Consider the following 23,341-nt stretch of genomic DNA (forward strand, 5'->3'; position numbering starts at 1 on the left):
CATGGATGGAACTGGAGGGTGTCATGCTGAGCGAAATAAGTCCATCAGAGAAAGACATGTATCATATGACCTCACTGATATGAGGAATTCTTAATCTCAGGAAACAAACTGAGGTTTGCTGGAGTGGTGGGGGTGGGAGGGATGGGGTGGCTGGGTGATAGACATTGGGGAGGGTATGTGCTATGGTGAGTGCTGTGAATTGTGCAAGACTTTTGAATCACAGATCTGTATCTCTGAAACAAATAATACATTATATGTTAAAAAAAAAAAGAAGAAGATAGCAGGAGGGGAAGAATGAAGGGGGGGAAATCGGAGGGGGAAACAAACCATGAGAGACGATGGACTCTGAAAAACAAACTGAGGGTTCTAGAGGGGAGGGGGTGGGAGGATGGGTTAGCCTGGGGTTGGGTATTAAAGAGGGCACGTTCTGCATGGAGCACTGGGTGTTATACGAAAACAATGAATCATGGAACACTACATCAAAAACTAATGATGTAAGGTATGGTGATTAACATAACATTATAATAAAAAAAGAAATAAGAAAAAAAAAAAGAACCCTGGGCAATAAAGGAAACCTCGAAACACCACATAGAAATAAAGCTAAAATAACACATTCTAATGAAAACTGAAGGGGCACCTGGGTGGCTCAGTTGGTTGAGCATCTGCCTTTGGCTCAGGTCATGATCTCAGGGTCCTGGGATCGAGCCCTGAGTCAGGCTCTCTGCTCAACAGGGAGTCTGCTTCTCTCTCTCCCTCTCTTCTCTCTCTCTCTTTCTCTCTCTCTAATAAATAATTAAAATCTTTAAAAACAATTGAAGTGGCTTATACTGTAGCTCAGAAGAATATCATATTCTTCCAAGTAGCATAGAAGTGCCTAAAGCATGGCAGAGAGAGTCAGGAGATGCTACTTCCAACTTGAGGAACATGGCATTTGCATGGAGCTTTAAAGGACTGAGGCTTTTCAACTTAGAGACACAAACTTGAAGACATGTTTGGATAATACTAAATAGAATGATATGGAGAAATACTGGATATATGAAGGAAATAGAAGGATGTACCACCAGAAAGGCACTGAGGAATCAGCCCATTGCAAAAAGTGGATCATCAAACTATAAAGACAGGGTATGCTCTAACAGAGTTTATCACATACATAAACTACAAAGTTTAGTTGAAGCTTCTGTAATTTGAAAGAAGCGACAGGTACTTGAGAAATGATGTGACAAGAATACAGGAAACTATAAAAATTGCTGAGAAACATTAGAAATTGGAAAACATTTGTTAAAGTAATTCTGCCTAAGAGTGTATATCTCAGGTTGTCTTTAAATCTTTTAACAAACAAACACAACTCTAGACTGAATCTAAGTTGAATCATTTCTGAAAATCAAAACTGTCAAGACAGAAAGCTGGAAATGTGAGAAGTTCTGGGTGAATGACAGATCTGTGTCACCCTTGGTAAACCCAACCTGCACTCCCCAGGAAACAGAGAATTGACTGTACTTTCTGCGGACTTTGGACAATAGGTTTCCCACCTATGTTCACTCTGTTTAAGACCCTTGATGAGTAGTCCTTCAAAGTAATTTCTGAAGCTTTTTTTCCTTTTGTCCGAGGACTTCAGACTGGCAGCTCATGAAGGCTGATCTTTAGTTCTATGGATGACTCTGTTATCAGCTTCCAGCTCAGACTCCTAGGTTCACTATGCAACTGGCTCCTTGAAGAGCCATAAAATTGCTATTGCACAGTTTAGTGACTCCTAACATTTGTCATGACACTGATTGCAGAAGTATTCTAGCTCACTGAATTTTTGTAATAAAAAGTGGCCACTGTATCTATATGCATACTATATAGAAGTTGTCTAGACAAACTGAAATTTTCACATGTTCTTCTGGATATTTTCCTCCACATTTGTGGCTGGGGGTTATTTAAGCCTACCCTTCCCTAGAACAAGTTTGCAATTCTCTTCTATTTTCTTTTCAGGCCTTCTGAGGAATTCTCTTTCCCAGGGCCCAAAAAGGGCCATATCATATCATTTCCACACCATTCTATTATCTACTTGATGTATCTGTGGAGACACTTTTTAAACAGAACATAATGTACTCCTGGATCTTCTCACGTGTAGCAACGTTAGGGCTACTCTGAACAGGTTGATTAGTTTCATATGTAACAAAAAATAATGCTGAATTCAACTGCACTAATAACATTTCTTGTTAATGAATATTTCCTGAAAAGCTAAAATTTACTATTTGCCAATAAATTTTAGTTTAACCTCAACTTTTAGACAATATGTTTAATACATCTTTTTAAATTTCTACTCAAGAAATGATAATAATGAATACTTATAAGTAGCTGTTAACAAATTAGAAATATAAATCTTCAAAATACATATGAAATATGTAAAGCTATAACTGACCTCACTATATTATTCTAATTAAAGTAATTTTTATCAAAGAATATATAAAATTGTGAACAGGGAAATTATATATATATAATATATATAACATATATATATATATATTTCTCCATTTGAAGAGATGATCCAAATTTACTTATGTAAAAACTTGTCATCACTGATGACATTTTTATGTAACACAGAAATAGCCATTTTTCTATTCATCAAAAGTGATTCATCAAACATATTAAAATGTTTCTTTTAACTTGATTCATTTATATTTTTTGCCTTAAATTAAGTTAATGGATTTTAAACTTCCTCCTTTCCTTTTTCCACTATATTCATGGTTTTTAACCACAAACTCAGACTGATAACCGAAAATTCAAATTCCCATGTTTTGGTTGATTCTTAAGGACAAAGACTGATAACATATTAGATCAACAGGTAAGGCCTATAAAAAGTAAGACAAGACTGTGGAAAATAAAATACAGTCAATATGCAATTATCTAATCAACCCATTTGTATATATATTGCAAGACCTTTTTTTCCTGCTTATTTTTCTATTCCTCAAACAATTCTTAGTTCTCTCAGGACTTTCCATATAAATACCCTGCTCTCCACTTCATTTTGCTGAACCTATTTCATGAATGCAGATATTAAATACCTTTGTTTAGTTTAAGTTTTATGGTCTGTTTCAGTTAGGCCCAACATAGACTGACTGAAAAAAGGGGGGGGAAGGGGGGGGTGCTGACTCATATACATGGCCAGTTCAGTAGATTTGGCTTCAGATAAAGCTTTAGGGCTCAAATGATGTGGAGAAGATTTTCTCTCTCTTTCCCACCCCCACACATTATTCACTTGTACCTTCCTTGTGTTGGTTCATTTTCAGGTGGGCTATACTCTCAAGGTCCCAAAAAAGTTACCAAGAGGTCCCGGGGCTACAGTATTTTTTTGTTAAGCTATAGTGTTAAAGTGAGTCATTGTTCAAATAAATTCCAGAAACTGAGTTGTGGTCCTGTTTGGCCAAGATCATCCTTGAAGCAACCATTATAATATGGTTGATGTGATATGCCAATAGACTTGAGCTAAGAAGGATCTATTTCTAGAGCTTGGGGTGTGGCCAAACATATTCATACTATATTGCTGGGAAATGTTGGCAACAGTTCAAAGAGGGGGAGGGGCAAATGGATGCTAAGAAAGCAAATATGATAGGCGAATTCCACTATGCTCTTGTCTGGATTGTGGAGAATTTGGATTTGTTATATACAAAGGATTAAATGGGTACAATAAATAATTAGTTGATTTGTACACGCATTTTTAATGTACTCCTGCCTAACTTCTCTGTGAAGATTTTCCTATACTGAGGCTCAAGTCAAAGAAAATTCCACAATCAGATATGATTGTAATATGCTTCAAATTAATTTTTTATTCTATAAACTATAAGCATTGCTCTTATTGCCCCAAAATATAGCACTTCATTCTGTATCCTTTCCATGTCCCAGCCTGATATATATCACAATGAGCAAATAATGTGTTCATGTGTTTATGAGAAAACATAAAAGTTAATTAATTATCATGGCTGTATCATAAGTATTATTATCCAAAACACTGTGGGTAGAAGTTTGTTACCCTACATTTAAGACTAGTTTAAATTTAACAACTCACAACTCACTCAGACTGCTCCATCACTATTTGGGAAATCTAAATGTACTTAAAAAGATGATGAAAGGCGTACCCCTTATTTCATTATAACATGAAATATCTACATCTACAAATTTTTCTAAAAATAATAATAGCTACTATATCCATGAGGAAAACTTGATATGGCATAATTCCTTACAAAAGCAGACCTATCCTGTTGCTTTTTTAACAGTGTTTTCCTTAGAACTAAAGTATTATCATACTGTTTTTACATATTTTAACAAATAGAGCCCACAATCAATTTGTAGGGCTCAGAATAAAAGACAATAAAAAATGAAAAAACAAAACAAAACAAAACAAAAAGATCCTCAAAGACTTCTTCCTTCCTACTTTGAGGACCTAGACTTATCAGTGTTTTCTATATTTCCTACCTGCTCAATCAATAATCAGTTTAGGAGGCACTCAAATGATAGGGCTTTGAAAAGTGTATGCGTGTCTCTAACAGAGGGCAATCCTGTATGTATTCAGGTTTGGGGTTTCTTTTTAGGTGTCTTCAAAACATTTTTTTTTTTTAATGCTTTTGTTGTCAAGAGAAAAGCAGATGAGATAAAACATGGGTCGTTGAGCCTCCAGGTTTGGACACAGAAACAGAGTCCTCACGTTGAATTTTACAACGACTAGATACAAATTTAACTATGTAAAGAGAGTCTCTTCTTTAGAACTCTAATGCTGAGGCTGGAGGCAGAAATAATATGCAGCCCGTGGCTCGCACACCACCACAGGTAGCTTAACTACTTCAGTTTTATACAGCGTGTTCCAACAAGGCCTGACAAACTGCACTGAGGTGCAAGAAGCATCTCTCAGGCGATGATGCGTAAAGACACAGGGATTTTTTAAGTCAATCGCAGGAATTAGGCTTTAATGCTTTCTACTAAAAGACTTCATACCCCAGATAGCTGACTGCTATCCACTGAATCTTGGCAGCCCACAAGACTGCTGAAGCTGAAACGAGGAAGCTATGTTAAGCAGATTTTCGTGAATGTACAAAATGCTTTATTTGTAAAGCTGCTTTTCTTTGTTGCAGTTTAAAATGCTTTTTGCTTCCCCCCTCTTTTTTTTTGATCTCTCAGTTTGATCAACTCTCAGTTTTTATCAAAATTACTTTCCAGAAATGTCCCTTAAAGAGCCACAGGAGAGAAATAAATGCTCACCTCATCAAAAAATAAACTTTTTTTTTTTTTTAAGGAATAATTCAAAACATGTCAATTTAAGAGATTACAAATGATCATGGTCCTTACAAAAACTACACAATACACAGAAAGACATGAAATACTTTACCATTATCTGGAAGTTCTAGAGGGCTACAGACACCGTTTTTGGTTCTGCTGTTTGGTGAAGAGATCAGTTTCTCAGCGAGAGATGCCGAGATGGGCTGAACTAGCAGAGACGTGAGGTTTGATCGGTTTTGCCTAAAGCTTCCATCTGGATCAAAAAGAGAAGGGAACAGAATCCTTAGCAAACAGAAATTAAAAACACTTGAAGAGACATTTTTTGTAATGAGTATTTAAAATATGAATCATATGTTTATCTTAGTTCATTTGTTTATACCTTAGTTATACTCTACTTATTAAAGATGATTTGAGGTACTTCAGTCCAAATACTATTATGTATCCTAGTTAATAATGGCAGATTATACACATGCATCTACCTCCATTCTCCCATAGAACTCCACTGAAATGACGATAAAGGAATAAAAAAGCGTAAATCCACAGGGGCTGACCAAAGAGAAGGGACAGTAGCAATAAGATTTTAAAAGCTAGAAAGCAGATGCGTAAGTGTCAACTGATGTAACAGACCCAAGGAGACCAAAACCTAAGCCAGCAGAGGGTAAGCTGAGAAGCAATGCAGTTTGTACCACAGAACCCAGAAAGGCCTAGGAATTGGCCACAGCGCCTACCTATTAAAACATGGGTAAAGGAGGGCGCCTGGGTGGCTCAGTCGGTCAAGTGGCTGCCTTCAGCTTAGGTCATGATCCCGGGGTCCTGGGATCGAGTCCTGCATCGGGCTCCCTGCTCAGCGGGGAGTCTGCTTCTCCCTCTCCCACTACCCCCTGCTCATGATCTCTCTCTCTCTCTCTCTGTCTCAAATAAATAAATAAAACCTTTAAAAAAAAACCATATGAGTAAAGGAGGGGGGAAACAGGAGAATTTGGTGAAATTCTAATTGTGAAGGTATCTCTCCTCCTGAAGTGGTCATTCATGCCTTCAATCAAAAGAGTGCCTATTCCTCCCCCCAGTCCCTCAGAAAAGTGAAAGGGGATGCTGAACAGGGAGGAAGACACCAGACACAGTGAAGGGGGGCGGTATCTCATATTTAAAATGGGATGGTCTTATAATTGCAGAGACTTCTCAAATGTTTTACTGTCTTGGTGCCCAGAATCCTTCCTTCCAGGTAGGGCAATAGGAAGTTCACTTGTAGTAAATAACCAGGTCAATGGAGACTATGTAAAAATACTGAAAATCTGGAAGTCCACCAATAAAACACCTCACCAGAGACATCCTATGTTAAAGTCCATCAGTCAATAAACCCCATCCTTATACAGAATTTCAAATCAACTCAATTTTGCCATTCTTAAGTAGGCACCCTCAGCCAAGGACAATCCTAGAAGGCACACATGCATCAGAGCTTATGAGGAGAAGGGTAAGGGGGTCAGGAGGCTCAGGGAAGGAGGTCTCCAGGAACACAAGGAGAATTGAAAAACCAGATGTGTGCTAATGTATTGAGAGAATATTTACAGTAGAATTCAGAGAATTAGCATGTGAAGAGCTTCCAGATACATAGAAAAATAAGAAATCTAACCATCAGACAACCTTTAGCTTCAGAGGGAGCAAAAAGTTGTTCAAGAAAGAAATGTAATCATCATACAATGTAATAATATTTACATAGTCAAAATTATATAAATAATGACTAACACACACACAAAATGATACTCTTGGAAAAAAAAAGAAAAGGGCAAAAGTCAGGGGTGATGGCCTATGGAGACTTGTGAAAGCAAACTAAATCTTTATCTTCCATACTGGTAATGAATAAAACTGAAAAAATGAATTCACTGATAAATATGTTTTGAGAGACAGAGAGGTAAATATAAAATGTAGGGAACAACTAAAACTACTGAAAGAAACTGAGTGTTTGCTTTGGGTGAGAAAGGAAAGAGAAAACATAGGGAAGGAGGGGAGAAGATGAGATTTTTGTAAACTAACTTTGTAGAATTATTTGAATATATTTATCTGTAACTTTGAGAAAAATAAAAATAAGGAGAGAAAACTATGTGACAGAAGTAAAAGAAAAATCGACAAGTACTCAGAGTAAAGAGGATGGAGAGAATAAACTAAACTGTGCTTAAGAACTAAAAAATATGTTTTCAGTTGATATATTTATACTGACTCAGAGAGGAAATACACAATGGAATGACTCTCTCTAGCAGCCAAAATGTCTGTGAACACAGAGCTTTATTTTTCAGAACTTTTATTAGGGAAAATGATTGCCAAAGGTTTTCTCAGAATTTAATTTGATAGGACTGCAGGGGGTACAGAGCTCAACCATACTGGTATCCAGGCTCCAGGAGGCAGATTATAAATGAGAAAATATGTTACAGAAGTGTTTCCTTAATTTATCATCTTGAAAACCACAAGGCTAAAAAAAAAAAAAATGATATTTAGCTTAGGCCTATGGCAGCCATAGCAGTCCTAACTTTGAAGAAAAAATAATAAAGATTCAAGCTCAGGATCAGGTTTGTGATGTAAACACAGTGCTGGTTACATAATCCGGGAACCCCCTTTTATATGGATATATGACAGTGCATTTTGACCACAGGGTAGTTCATTGCTTCCTAGCAATTTTCATGTCATAGGACCAAGAGTGGCCGTATAATTTGCAGGGCCCAGAGCAAAATGACAATGTGGGACTCCCTGTTCAAAAAGCATGAAGAATCTCAAGACGGTAACAGCAGAGCATTAAATCAAGTGTGGGCCCTTCTGAGTGGGGGCCAGTGCCACTGTGCATACTGCATGGCCGTGAGCCAGGCCCTGCAGGGCTCATACAGCACACGAAGCCATTCAGTGCACTGAGACAGCCTGAAGGGAATGTTCACACCTGAAGGAAGTTGCTGTCAGCCTCAGGTGACCAGCCCTGACTCTCTGCGCTCTAGGTCGCACCTGGGGCCATAGCGGTTAATATCTCAAGGCATAGATGGTGCCCCTCAGCACATCGCTGGGAAGCCCCGATATAGCCCTCTTACTCTGGTTCCCCAGAATGGATTTTCTCCGTCGGCCATTACCTTCAGGATTTCTAGTGTACATGGGACAGTGAAACAGTATTTATGAGAAATGTGCGATCTGTTATTTTGGTCTTTTCATGGACGTTAGGTGCTGACACATTACCAACACAAAATGAAACTTTTTAAAATGCTACATGATCTCACCCCTCCCCAGATCGAATGCCGAACTCTTTGGTTTGCCATTCAAGGCTCTTCACAATCTCAGACCTTATATTTTGAACGTTATTTCCAATCGTTCGTCTCCATACATTTTATGCTAACCGTTAAGCTGTCCACCCACGTATTCTGCGCTGTACGTCCTCCAGGTTGTTGCTGCAGCCGTTCCTTGCGCTTTACTGGCTATTATCACGCATCACACTATCTGAACGTTACACTTTCTCTAAAACCCAACTCAAGAGTCACTTTCTACAAGAAGCTTTCTCAGTTGCCCTCATCTCTCTATGTGATATTTCTGCACTTCTTTGTAGTGTTTGTCATTTCTAATTAACATTATCATTACATTTCATACTTATCACTTTATCACTTTGTTTCTCCTCTTTAAACTCTTAAATTCCTTGAAGTCTTCTTCATTACTGCATAACACACAATGCCTAACACAAGGCCAGGAACACAACAGGATCAGCAATTCTTTGAAAAATAGTTTCAATGCCACTATCTCACTGGTTTTCTGAATGCCTTGAAGATGGAACAAGGGTACAACTAAAGAATAAATTATAATTTTATTAATCCTATGCTTGCTATATATTTGTGCTTTTTCTGCAGCTAACTGCCTCCCACAGCAGACATATTACATAGACTTTCAAAACCCATCTATCCCCATCAACTCACTGGTTAACCTTGCTGTAAACTTACCTTTTACGTGTAAAAAAAAGACTATTTCCCCCTCCTCACTCTTCCCCTCCCGCTATCATGGAACACTACATCAAAAACTAATGATGTAATGTATGGTGATTAACATAACAATAAAAAATTTTTTAAAAAGACTATCTCTATAAATAAAATAATCTGATATGTACTTATCTGTTAATGAAAAAATCAATACCTGCATTTCCTTTCTCTCTATAGTGCTCTATCAGGCATATGAAGCAATATATTTAAGAGTTAAATATGAGTGAACCCTAAACCCTAATTGAACGTATTTAAATCTTTGATTTTTTTTTTTTTCTGCATGACTAATAGACTTGCATTAGTTTTGAAATATCTGAAGTGGTTCATTAATTTTTCACCTTCAGCTTAATGGAAGTTTGACAAACAGTTCACTTCTGAGAGCAGATAGTAAAAGCAGGACTTTATAGTATACTAAGATTAAATTATGGACAAATGTTATTTTTTTTACTTGTTTATTGAAGAGCTGAGAATTTTATTTTCTTACATTATTAAGAGGCTTTGGATAAAACCAAATAATATACCATTTTTATTCATTTATATTTTAAAACACATTTATGAACTATAAGGTATGTGTTGAAAATCAGGCAGATTGTGTGCCTGATGGAAAGGGCACCATACAGAAAAGATGTTGACATTACCTCTTAGCACTCCAGCTTTTATTTTTATTTTTTTAAAGATTTAATTAGTTTGAGAGAGAGAGGGAGAGGGAGAGCACAGGAGCGGGGAGGGGCAGGGAGGGAGGGGCAGAGGCTCCCTCCCTGAGCAGGGAGCCAGATGTGGGGCTGGATCCCAGGACCCCAGGATCATGACCTGAATCAAAGGGAGACGCTTAACCGATTGAGCCACCCAGCCCCAGGACTCCAACTTTTAGATTATAGCATAGATATCATGCCCGGTTCATTGTTTATGCTCAGTAAAGACTGACACTAACTTTTTTTTTTTACTAGATAGGTAGTTCTCTCTCCACCTTATGCACTCCTTGCAATCCAGATAAAGATCCAAATCAATCCATGCCATCAATAATCCAATCCCTGACACAAGGCCACATGCATGTAGTAGAAAGAGGAAAAAGGACATAGAGTTCCAAGTTTGACTTTATCACTGACTGACTCTGTGAAATGTAATGTATAGACAATTTCACTATGCCAGTGTTGTCATCCCATCTACTATACCTGAATAACCAAGGTGACACTGAATGGCCTTCATTATTCTGACTTCGTGAAATAAAAAGTGCATTACCTTAGAGGCTGACAGCCTGAACCACAGTGGATGAAACTCAGAAGAAATGAGGTCAAAAATAAGTGAAAAAGGTTTTCTAACTGTACATATTTAGTAGGCTTTGCATTATGCTTTTTCAAATTGTTGATGCCCCCTTCAATCGTATCTGGTTAGGTGTATACAGAAAACATGAACACTCTGTTATCTGCCAGCTACTCTTTTTGTATGGCAAGATGGAATTCTTTTAAACTCAACTGAAGAAGTGTATATAGCAAGCACTGATTACCCAAAGAATATTAAAATAAATAAATAAATAAGCCTTCAGAAACCAGAAATCTTAGACACTGGGATCATCAGATTAATGCACCAAGAAGTAAAATAAGGTAAAAAAATAAAAATAAAAAAAAAAATAATAATGCTGGTAAATAAAGCAAGGGGAGCCTTGTATGGATTAGTGATGATAATGTGCTGCCATTGGAGAGGATAGTACAGTTTCCAAGCTGAGGACTGTAACTCAACCCTCAGCGCCTGTGTGTGTAAACCTAAGATCCTGCTACATGATATAAACATAGATCTTATAGACTCTTTTTATTCAATGTGTGTAGTCCTTGGACAAGCAGCAGGGGCATAATTTAGGAACTCAGTAGCAATGCAGAATCTGAAACTCCACCCCAGACCTTCTGAATCTGAATCGGTAGTTTAACGAGATCCCCAGGTGATTCACACGCACATTAGATAAGCACTGGCCTAAATCATTGTATATTTTTCCACAGCACAATTTACATAATTTTCACAGCAAAGAAGATATAAAAAGCAGGATGAAGAAGATAAAAAATAATAGCCTGTGTTTGCTCACCTTCCCCCAAATTAAAGATGACACAGCCTTTAACTGTATCAATAAACCCAAAATCAACAGTTTTTCTGAGGCTCTTTCAAAATGGGAAACAAGGCCGCTCGTATGCTATCGCTAAATAACAAGTTGAAATTGGACTCAGAACACTTCTTTTTGTTTTTGTCCTTTCCCCAAAGATAAATTTGGTGACTCGAGATCAGAATTACATTTACAACACTTTATTTCAGCCATGAATAAATATTACAATAGCTAACTGATTTGACTTTTTTTTTCCTTGGTTTTCAAGTATTATAATTCATTATAGTAGAAGACTGACAAACCTAAAATGTAAATACTTCCCACTTGCCAGCGAACCAAGCAATCAGAGAGCTTAAAAAGCAGAGATTTTTAAAAAGACATTTTGTGCTGCACTTTTATAAAAAGACACAAATAGCAAATGAACAAGTTGCTATCAGTGATGTTATCCCAGAATACCTGATTTGACTTTCTCCAGAGAACTGCCACTTTGACAGAAATCAGACCATTAAATAACTGGCGCAAATGTTTTTTTCATTTTTATTTCAGCTCACTAAATTTACAGTTATTTTCCAGAAATGACCAGTGCGCTAAATTGGCTAGTCATTTTGATGTCCTTGTAGATACAGCTGATCCTTTATAATTTCAGCATTTCATAACCTGCTGGTTATGAATAGCACCATCCTCCCTCAAGCTAGTCAAATTCAGTACTGTGTTGTTCAGGTTATTATTAAAAATGAAATCATTAACACTTAAAAATGCTTTGTGCTATGCAGTCTTCTTGGAGCTCATCTGTGTTCTCTGTGTCTCTGTGTGTGTATATATACACACACACACATACACACATGTATTTATTTTTGCCATGCTCTTCAAAAAACATAGGATGTTTTTACTGATGATTATTTTCGTAACTAAAATGAATTATTATTTCTTTAATTTACATCATATTTCCTGCCTGCCCTCAAAGTAATATAAATTGTAGGTCTAAAAACTGGCCGATGTTGGGGCACCTGGGTGGCACAGAAGGTTAAGAGCCTGATTCTTGATTTTGGCTCCGGTCATGATCTCAGGGTTGTGAGATCAAGCCCCAAATCAGGCTCTGCACCGGGCTTGGAGCCTGCTTAATATTCTCTCTCTCCCCTCCTCCCACTCCCCTCCCCCAGCTCCCTCACTAAAAAAAAAAAAAAAAAGCTGGCCAATGCCAGGTACCCAGCTCTTATATGTCACTTACTCTGGGAAACTTAGTTCTTGCATATGCCCCCATATAAATCCTTGTTTCGACATTTAGTAAACACTGCTTTTTTCTAATTTCCTTTTTATTTTCTGCTCACTGACCAGAGTGTAAGCTTCTTGGGGACTGATTCACTGCTATATTCCCATGGCTTAGCTCACTACACAGTAAAAAGCAGCATCATTTGGATGAATGATCAGACCAATGTTCAAGTGAATAATTTTGTTCTGTCTAATCATAAACCTAAAACCCATGACTCATGATATAAAATTTGCAATCACAAAATCCTAAAACTGAAGACACAGATGGTCTCATCTCCTCATTTCATTGGTCCTCTCTTAAGCTAAGCATCTTGCCATATTCCATAGTAATTATTACAATATTTTCAGGCTTAATTCATGTGTTGTAAAAAGTCACAAAGGGAATAGGAAGTAACATACTCATTTATAAAGCAAAGTGTCTGTATAATCTGAAATTAAAAGAGCATACAGCTTATGTAGAGTACAATTTTACTTAAAAAAATAGTATACAAGAAAAATCTGTTAATATTGTTAATATTTATATTAGTATTTGTTAATTTAATTTGGACTCTCTTTTTCCAGTTACCTTATTCAAAGGTATTGATAATGAATATGAAGGAGCTAGACAACTTTTCCCATTACTAAAGACATTTTTCTTTACTGTTTAGATATAGAAATTCAAGATTTTTATTGGTAAAGTGAAATTATTTGGAACAAAGGACATTAAAATATAAATTACCATCATTTTCTCACCTCAAACAAATATGCTTGGATCATCTGCATATTTGTGGCTACACAACAAACATTCAATCAAGGAAGAGTTTTTACTATTGTACTAAGAAGTTTTGATTAATATGCAGTTAAATGAGGTGATGTGCTTCATTTTGGCCAGTGTACAGGGATAAGCATAATATTTAATTAATTTGTTAGTTGAAATCTGGTGTGTCCTGTAAAATTGAATTTATTATTATTTAGAGAATTATGAGAATATATTTTTATAAATACCTTACATGGTTTTTTGTGACTTTACAACACACTGATAAATTACTTCCAAGTCCATTCATATGTTTCAGGTAGATGGTGGCCATCATTAACAACATGCTCTCCAAAGCATTTTTGTAGTCTGATCCTTTCTACTCAAGAAACCGGACTTCCTTTGGCATAGGGTTTTATCCCACTGAATTTGTATTTATAAATTTGTCATTTTTAAGTAAAAATTTAGATGAACAATGGCAGTGGTCATATTCAGATGTTGACACATATTTTCTTAATTCTATTTCAGAGGAATAATTGTTTATATGAGAACTGATTTCCCATTCCCCGAAAGTCTAAATATTTCTATTTTTTTTGTATTTACCATTTGTCTACTCTAAGACTATTTTATTCCCTAAAGCATTCCAAGAACATGAACATTTGGAAATAAACCATAAACTATATCAGAAGAAAAGCAAACTAAGAGACAGATAAAATATCTAGTTTGTTCTTTACTTCAAGGAGAGTAGTCTAGATTCATAACTGGAATAATTGGCCATCTGCACATCACATGTAATATAAGCAAAGCAATCCACTTCAGAGGCATTCCCCTGAGAAGCCTCCCATCTCAAACTTGAAGGGTATGAACATCAGAATGATTTGCAAAGTTTCTCATTTTAGAAAAAGTGTAGTTTGCATTTTTCAAAAGATAGCAAATAAACTGTGTGGATGGGTTTTTGTTTGTTTTTTGGTTGTTGTGAAAGTATGCAACCATGAATTTACAATAAAATTCTTCATACCAGATTGTAATAAGAACACATTATTTTATGAGGCTGATTAGACGAGCAGGCAGAAAACCAATGCCTTATGTCTGGGTTTACGTAGTTTTTTAGATGTTTCTGATAATAAAAGTAGAAAATAATTAACCCTCGCTATCCTGATATGGATGTTAGATTAAATGAGCTATCACATATGCAGTGTTTCCAGATCTTCTTGGTTTCTTGTGAATCTTCTATTTTTGACGTGGAAACACTGACACAAGAAAGGGACTCTGGCCTTGAGTCCAAAGACCAATATCTGGTCCTTACTCGGCCTCTAAATGGGAAGTGACTCTGGGAAAGTTTTTCACGTCTTTTGCAGTCTTGAATTCATCACATATACAATGTCTAAGGACTTCCGTTTCTAAGTTTTCGATTCTAAACTTGTCCGTGAGCAATCATTTAAGTAAGCTGGTAGTTCCCTCTCCAAAATGTGTTTCAAATGGCCATAGAGTACTTTATAATCCTGACAGGAATTTAATAGAAATATTTCTCATCTTAATGTTGAAAGAGGCTCTTTATATTTAGAAGGTTACATCTAACTTTGAGGTGAATATCCCACTATAATAACAGAAAAGTCCCTCACATGTGGAATGGGTAATATGAAAGATTTCCATTAATTCCCCTCCTGGCTTATCATTTTTCTCACACTATAATTAAAATTATTTTTATGAATAATAACACACAGAATTATGACTTGAAAAACATCACTCTATTATCTTACTGAAGTGATGATATATACTAGGAGAAGATAAACCTGGAAGGAAAAAGTAGAGATTTTAAACATACACCATGGAAAAAAAAATCCCCTCTGTCAATAAGCCACAGATTGGTCATCAAAAATTACCTCTACACAGAACTCTAGTCAAAAATTCTATTATTGGGGCACCTGGGTGGCCCAGTCAGTTAAGCCTCCGACTCTTGATTTCAGCTCAGGTCATGATCTCAGGGTCCTGGGATCAAGCCCCGAGTGGGGCTCTGTGCTCGGTGCAGAGCCTGCTTGTCCCTCTCCCTCTGCTCCTTCCCCCTACTCTCTCTCTTTCTCTTTATCTCTCTATCTTTCAAATAAATAAGTAAAATCTTAAAAAAAGAAATATTCTATTATTAATTCTTCTTCTGAATTTATATATGTAGGAATTTTCTTACTAAAAAGCCCTATAATTTGGTGAATGTAATTTAGCAATTGGTTCTGTGTGTACATTTCCTGAAGGTATTTTATGAAATGAGACAAAAATTAACATTAAAAAAAATACTAAAATAATGCTTTGCCTATTTTCTTACTAAGGTAATATTTTTCTTGTACTGAAAGGTTATTTCACTAAATAATAAGTCTTCTTTGAAGTCATAGCACAAGCTGCAATGACACAGCGAGAGCCATGGCTATGCTTAGCATTGTATAGTACTAATGGTCCAGTTAATAAGCTCAGGTGTTCTGTAAGGACAGCAATGGTGTCTTTGTTCGTTCTTGTGTGTAGGACTTCAAATAGCACTGGGCACAGTCATCTTTTAAAAGCTTTTTTATGATAATGGAGCTTGAACAAAATTCAAAATTATTCACTTTGGCCTCAATTTTCTTTCTAGCTTCTTCATTTAATCTTCCTAAAGCCAATGGTGTCATATTACACCCTGCACTACATATCAAGTGCCTTTCAGGTCATTCTGAGTCAACGTCATGAATGTTGCTTAGAAGAGGTAGAAAATGAGTGGGATCTTAAATAACTGGAAAAGGAAAAAGTCCAGAAGTTATTCCAGAGCAAGAACAGATCCCTGTCGGCAACTCTATTACATTGTATTTTTGTGGCAGTTGGGTTGGGATAGGAACAGAGATCCCAGCAGATCTGGGAGGGGACAGATGATCCAAAATGTCTGGCTTCATGACTGGAACTCCTCTGTGATTGGAAGAGTTTCAGAGTAGCCAGAAAACCCATGCTCTTTATTGGGGTAAGTGAAATGAAGAAGGCTTCAGCAGGCCTGAAGAAAATAGGTATACCAGAAATCAGGGAGAGACCGGTACCTGAAAAAGACAGTAATGAATTCAGTGGAAGCAAAAAACACACTGCTAACAGGTGAGTGGAAAAGCAGGGTCCTGTGACTGGTTCCTGGTCAATATGCCAGAGTTCGGCCCATGAAGCCAATCTCCTTGACTCCTTATAAAGAAATAGAAGTAGTAGTGAGAGCACTGAAAAACAATTACTAGAACTGTTCTCTTTAGCAACATCTGGTGTCCAATGATCCTGGCTTTGACCTGATTTTTAATACAATATGTAAGTTTCAAACTATAAAGAAAATGGCATAAGGGAGATAATCCTAGGCAAAAGAATCAACATGATTAAATGGGCTGTGGTAGGAAAAAAATAGTGTGGAAAAGGAATGGCAAGTGGCCAAGCTTAACTGGAAGTAACAGTATGCGTTGTAGATTAAGGCTAAAATTATAGCGTTCTTGTTGAGGTAGTGGACGAAGAAGTGTGAGGAATATTAGGGAAACTCTAGGGATTTTGATAGGGTTGTGAGCAGAGAATTGGTACCTTGAAAATGGATTTAAGAAATATTGATCTGGGGCGCCTGGGTGGCTCAGTCGTTAAGCGTCTGCCTTCGGCTCAGGTCATGATCCCAGGGTCCTGGGGTCATGCCCCGCATTGGGCTCCCTGCTCTGCGGGGAGCCTGCTTCTCCTTCTACCCCTCCCCCTGCTTGTGTTCCCTCTCTCGCTGGTCTCTCTCTGTCAAATAAATAAATAAAATCTTAAAAAAAAAAAAGAAATATTGATCTGAGAGTGATCTGCAGAAAAGAACATACCAGGAAAAGGGGATACAATGAAAACAACAAAAATTGATCCCCTTTTTTGCCAGACACAGAGCTTGTATTCAGCATATAGCATCTCATTCCATTTCCACACTTTATACACGATGATACAATTTTTCAACTTAGTTATTGTGATTTCTTTTTCACTGAAATGACTCTAAAGCTCAGAAACTTTGAGATGCTTAAAATCACATTGCTAGTAAGCAACAGATGTGGGCTCAGTTGGCTTCTTTTAGACTCTGGAATTAAGGGTCTAACACACAAGTGTCAGAAGCTATAGCAATTTCTCAAGAAGAACTAACACCTGCACAAACGAGGATGTCTCTAGAAGAAGAAAGGTAAAGATTCATGTAAAAAACTTGGAAAAGTAGAATTGTCAACACTTGGCAACCCACTGAACAGAGTAGAGGCAATGAGGTGACAGAAGCAGCAAGTAAGGTTTCAATCCTGGATATGTGGAAGAATCAAAGTCCTATTAATGACACATTCAGCAGGAAAACTGTCCTGGAGGTAAAGAGGAGTCAGAATATTTTAAATAATTATATATAGTGCTTGGCTTCATTGGACAACTACTACTTTACAAATAACAGTATATAAAATAAATAAATAAAACATAAATAAAGTAAAAAGTCCTCCTCACCAGTTCACATTACAGTTAACCCCACTGGTTGTTTTCTGAACACTTTGCAAATGCTTGCACAATGACATCCTTTAAACTGCTGTCTCCCAGGCCATAAAGTGAGGACAAAAGCTGCCAAATACCTAGCTCAGGCTTTAGGATTAATGAGAGTACCCATAAAGTGCTTTGAGCTCCACAGAAGAATAGGTATAATATAAATGAGCCACATTATTCCAGTGACAAATACTATCCATATACTGTCCAATAAAACTGAAAAAAATGCAATCTCTAGTTGTTCCTTCTGATAGTGTATATTGTCCTGCTATCACTTCTTTTCATTCTTTTGAGGTTCCCATAGGGAAAAAAATATAAACATTTCTACTTCCTGCCCTATTTGTGGAGTGTACTGAGATACACAAATCAAACAGATAATAGGATATTCTATGCCTACTTTCTCATAGTACCTTTGGTATAAAATGAAGAAAAAGAGCAATGCACTTACAAGGTTGTTTCAAAGAAAATATAAATCATATGAAAGCAAGATGGCTATTTTTAGAATGTTATGTTCAAGTCAAGTTCATTTTTCAATACAAAAGAAGACATCAACTACTTTCTGCATGCATTCAGGATTTATTTGTACTATCTGAAATTTCAAAATTATTTCACATTTTAATAATATATCAATAACATGCTAGATTTATAAGATCACATATTATGTATCTATACAACCTAGACTGATATTAAAATTCAATAGTTCTCCATAAGTAATAAGACATTCTAAAAAATTAACTAATGTCACACTAGTTCCATATCATAATATAAAGATGCAGCATTCCAGATTTCTGCTTTAATTATTGACAGAAAATGTGTAGACCTTTTAAATATAGTTACAGCAAATTTTCATGAATCCACCTCTAAGCTAATCTTATATGTTTAGCAATGTATGTAATATTGAGATGGGGAAATCTCAAAGGGGAAAAATAATGTGTAGAGAAAAAATTACAGTTATTCATTGAGGCTACTCTGGATAACAAAGATATAAATAAAATATAAGTAGGATGATAACATCTGTGAGACTCATACTGATGTCAGCTAGAAGACAAACAAGAATTACAAACAATTTGGTTAATAATACGAATAGGAATTAGAACAAAAATACTAAAGATTCTCTTTAATAGTGAAATAGAAATGTCTAAGTTTTGTACTGAATACTTTCAATTAGAGTATATTTCAAAGTAAAACCATAGAAGCTTTTAAAAAGTCTTCATTGCTTTCAAGTTCCCAAATTAACACACATATAAATGTTACCACACACACACACACACACACACACACACGTATATACACATGTATGTATACACACACATATAACTCAAAGAATAAATAACATTTCTAGTTATTCTAAAATTTGCAGGTTAATTAGTAGAAAATAGTCTAATTTAGATTGGGTCATTCTCAAGGTATGATTCAAAGACCAAAAAATATAAAATCAGAATATTAAAAATGAAAAGATCATAATATAATAATCTATATTTCTCTTTTGTGGGTGGTAGGGACTTTATTATTTTTTAATTATCTAAATAAAATACATTAATGCAATTTTACTACAAAAACAGGAACATTGCAAATAAAGCTAAAGATCATCCGATCATGCCCCACTTTCAGGCCCCCATACCACCATCCCTTATATCTTAAACTTTATATTCCTTTCATATATACAAAATTTATACACATATAAATGTGGTATTTCTTTTCACACAACAAAGTTGCCTTAAAGATTATTTTTCATGTGAGTTTGCAAGGATCTGTTTTATTCTCTTCGGGTACTGCATAGTATTTCATAATTCTAATATTCTATAATTTATTTGGTCAATTCTAAATTTTGCTATTACAGTCAAAACACTCGTGAATATCCTTGTTCATACATCCACTAGTAAATGTGTGAGGATTTCTGTAAGGCTGCTGTGGAGAAATAGATTTGGGGTGAGAGAAAATGGGAATTTTTAATTTTCATACTTACTGGTACATTGTCCTCCCAAGTGACTGAAATTATTTTCACTACCATTAACACTACAAGATAGGACCCATATTCCCTATCTCCCCAAACCTTCTAAGCAAGAGAAACCAGAATTAAGAATTAAGAAAGAATATGGTGTATTTGAGAAAGCAAAAGAGGTCAAGCATGACTGGAACGATATAAGAGAAGGTCACAGAATCATGAATAAGATTTTAGGGCCTGAAAAAGATCTTGCCTTTATTTTCAGAGCAATTTAATCAATTAGGTCTCTCTGTTCCTCCAGAGGATAATGTACATAATAGTCTTATCCATATTTGTACATCTCAGAAGTCTTCCTAACCATCTCCAACTCTATTGCCCCTTCTCTCCCTGCCTCTCCAGAGGGAACTAATATCATGAATTTGATTTGGTTAAGCCCTTTCAATCCATACTCTGTACTTTAACATATACCCTTAAGCAATCAAAATAGATCTCAAAACACTCTGAGTGTGGAAAAAGTCTGTTGGAAACATATAGAGCTATCATGTATGCCTTTTTTTTTTTTTTTTTTTTTTTTAGAGAGAGAGAGAGTACATGTGCATGGCAGAGGGAAAGAGAGAGAGAGAATCTTAAGCAGGCTCCACCCAGTGTGGAGCCTGACCCCCCGATGCCGATCTCAGAACGCTGAGATCATGACCTGAGCCAAAAGCAAGAGTCAGATGCTTAACTGACTGAGCCACCCAGGTGCCCCCATGTATGCAAATTTTAAAGAACAACAATAGCACTATAAGTTTTATACAGACGAGTGTAGCATGACCAGATTTGGAGGTTTAAAAGTTCATTTATAATATATCAGCATGGATTGGAAGTTGTAAGAGACAAAGCAGTGAGACCATTCAGGAGGCAGTTGCAGTTTTGCAGGTGAGGATTAATGCTGGCTTTGACCAGGGCAGAAACAGTGGAGATGGAGAAAAGCAAAAGCATTTAGAACTTATGCAGGAGGCAGAATCACTAAGACTGACTGCAAAGTGGTAGGAGTTGAGATAGTAGAGGGAATCTAGGAAACTTTTGGACTGTGAGTGCTGGTCAAATTCTTCTCACTCTCCACACGCTCACTTAACTCTGGGCTGAACTCCTCAACATGACTCCCACACCTAACTGTCCACTCAGATATCTCTCTGCCTTCCTGACCCAATATAAAATTTCTGAACTGAGAAAAGATTCTGTTTTGTGGTATGACAAGCAGTAGTAATTGGTCTAGTGTCTGGGCATTTTGTTCTTCTGAAAAGAAATGAAGTCGGAGATCCTTGAGAAAATGCATAATTTTATTCTGCAGTAGTTAACTAATTTTTCATTTCAGGATTATATAACAGAGTTTTCCTTTCTCATAAAAAAAAAAAAACTGTTGAGGGCGCCTGGATGTCTCAGTTGGTTAAGCGACTGCCTTTGGCTCAGGTCATGATCCTGAAGTCCTGGGATCAAGTCCCGCACAGGGCTCCTGGCTCAGCGGGAAGCCTGTTTCTCCCTCTGACCCTCTCCCCTCTCATGCTGTTTCTCTCTCTCTCTCTCTCTCTCTCTCTCAAATAAATAAATAAATAAATAAATTTGTTGAGTAACTCTTATCTTCTAGCTCTATGCTAGAGCTACAGTAGTGACACAAGTCAAGCAATATGCCACCATGGAGACTATGGTCGAGTAATCAGGCAGTTTCTAGACGTGTAAGATGCAAAAACAGGGTTGAAAATTTGGGGGATGCTGGAAATGTTCTATATCTAAACCTAATTATCACGCTGCTATAAACATGAAACATTTAGTCATCTATACATTTCAGATGAGTGTCCTTTATGCTCTTCATTGTATGCATGGTTTCTGGGGGGAAAAAACGTAGAAAAGATTGGGCAAGAAAAATAATTCTCTGTGAAAATACAAACAGTTAATATTTGAATGTGAAGGGATTATAAGTCCATGTTTCTACAACTTCCGCTCTACAAACCCAAAAATGTATACAATACTATACAAAAGTATGAATCTAACAGCATGAGGAACTTTAAGCAATTATTTGGGTATCTATGAAAGTAAACTGAATTACTTGAATGTTTTTCTCTCTGAGATGAGAGGTATAAAAGCAGATAAAATTAGAAAATAGGTCTTTTGGAAAATGCTAGTGAAATGTTGGTCATTTACTCTGAAAAACAAGAAATCTAATATTTTTAAGGGTATGAAATATACATCAAATATAATGATGAGCTATTGAAAGACAGAAACAAAAGCATTTTGAGTTATGAATACCAAGGACATTCTTGCCTGCCAGTGTTGTAAAATCATATTTGTGTTGCCCTATAAGTTTGGTGACATATTTTATAATTTTCTCATCTGAAGGTAATTTTTTAATATATACATATATATTCGCAATATATATGACATGTATCTCCCACAGATCAGCACTTACAACAGTACATGGAGAAAGGGTGGTGAACCACTTAATACGTGTATCATTGTTTCAGAAAGAATATATGAAAAGAAATTCATTAATGTTTAGAATGTTTCTCATTTCCCATTTCCTAAATATAAGGTGTTCAGTGTGCTTAAAGTGTTGGAAGCACAGTGCCTTAGCAATATGTTATGTGAGAAATAATCCCAGAAAACTGCTAGAAATAATAATAATAATATAATAATATTCCAACAATCTACTTCTTTCATATGCTCATATGCTTCTTTCATCACTGTTAATTTTTAAAAATAATATTTCAGAGCTTGTTCAAAGTTGATTCAGCAGCTTGATCCTTTTTTTTTTTTAAAGATTTTATTTATTTATTTGAGAGAGAGAATGAGATAGAGAGATCATGAGGGTCAGAGGGAGAAGCAGACCCCCCTCTGAGCAGGGAGCCCGATGTGGGACTCGATCCCGGGACTCCAGGATCATGACCTGAGCCGAAGGCAGTCGCTTAACCAACTGAGCCACCCAGGCGCCCCGCAGCTTGATCCTTTCTAAGTCCTAAAAGTGGTAAAGTAACTGGAAAGCAACATATATTTAAGAAATAACCTACCTAGTCATACTTTTTCTTCTGCCATAAGCCTTTGACGACCAGAAGTGAAGTTTTCTGGCCTTAAATGTCAGACAGAGTTCAAAAACAGTCTGGCAATCTTTTGAAAATAATTACCTACTAAAACCAATCACAGGTCTGAATAAGGTACCATGTCATCACGAGGTGGCTCAGGTCTCTTAGTCAGCACATTATGTTTTTACTCATTGCAAAACCAGGGACGGGCGTATCTCCTACAAATGTGGCACCTTCCCTGAGACCCTGTCAGTTGCGCAGGTGCCGTTAAAAAGATTCAGCTGCTGACCAGCTTATCCTTTTTTGTAAGCAGCAAATATGTATAAAGATAGGAAGTTGAGGGGTGCCTGGGTGGCTCCGTCGTTAGGCGTCTGCCTTCGGCTCAGGTCCTGGTCCCAGGATCCTGGGATCGAGCCCCGCGATGGGCTCTCTGTTGGGCGGGAAGCCTGCTTCTCCCTCTCCCACTCCCCCTGCTTGTGTTCCCTCTCT

At 36.6% G+C, this 23,341-nt stretch overlaps 1 protein-coding gene across 1 annotated transcript in view; it reads right to left on the reverse strand.

Annotated features, from left to right (window-relative positions):
* NAALADL2 (N-acetylated alpha-linked acidic dipeptidase like 2) overlaps window positions 1-23,341 on the reverse strand; it is a 911,251-nt gene that overhangs the window by 335,450 nt on the left and 552,460 nt on the right. Inside the window, exon 6 of the mRNA XM_021702572.1 lies at window positions 5,366-5,509. Within this exon, the coding sequence (XP_021558247.1) occupies window positions 5,366-5,509 (144 nt within the window). The remainder of the gene's footprint in view (window positions 1-5,365; window positions 5,510-23,341) is intronic.

Source organism: Neomonachus schauinslandi, chromosome 1 (genome assembly GCF_002201575.2).
Source record: "Neomonachus schauinslandi chromosome 1, ASM220157v2, whole genome shotgun sequence".
NCBI classification, from domain to species: Eukaryota; Metazoa; Chordata; class Mammalia; order Carnivora; family Phocidae; genus Neomonachus; species Neomonachus schauinslandi.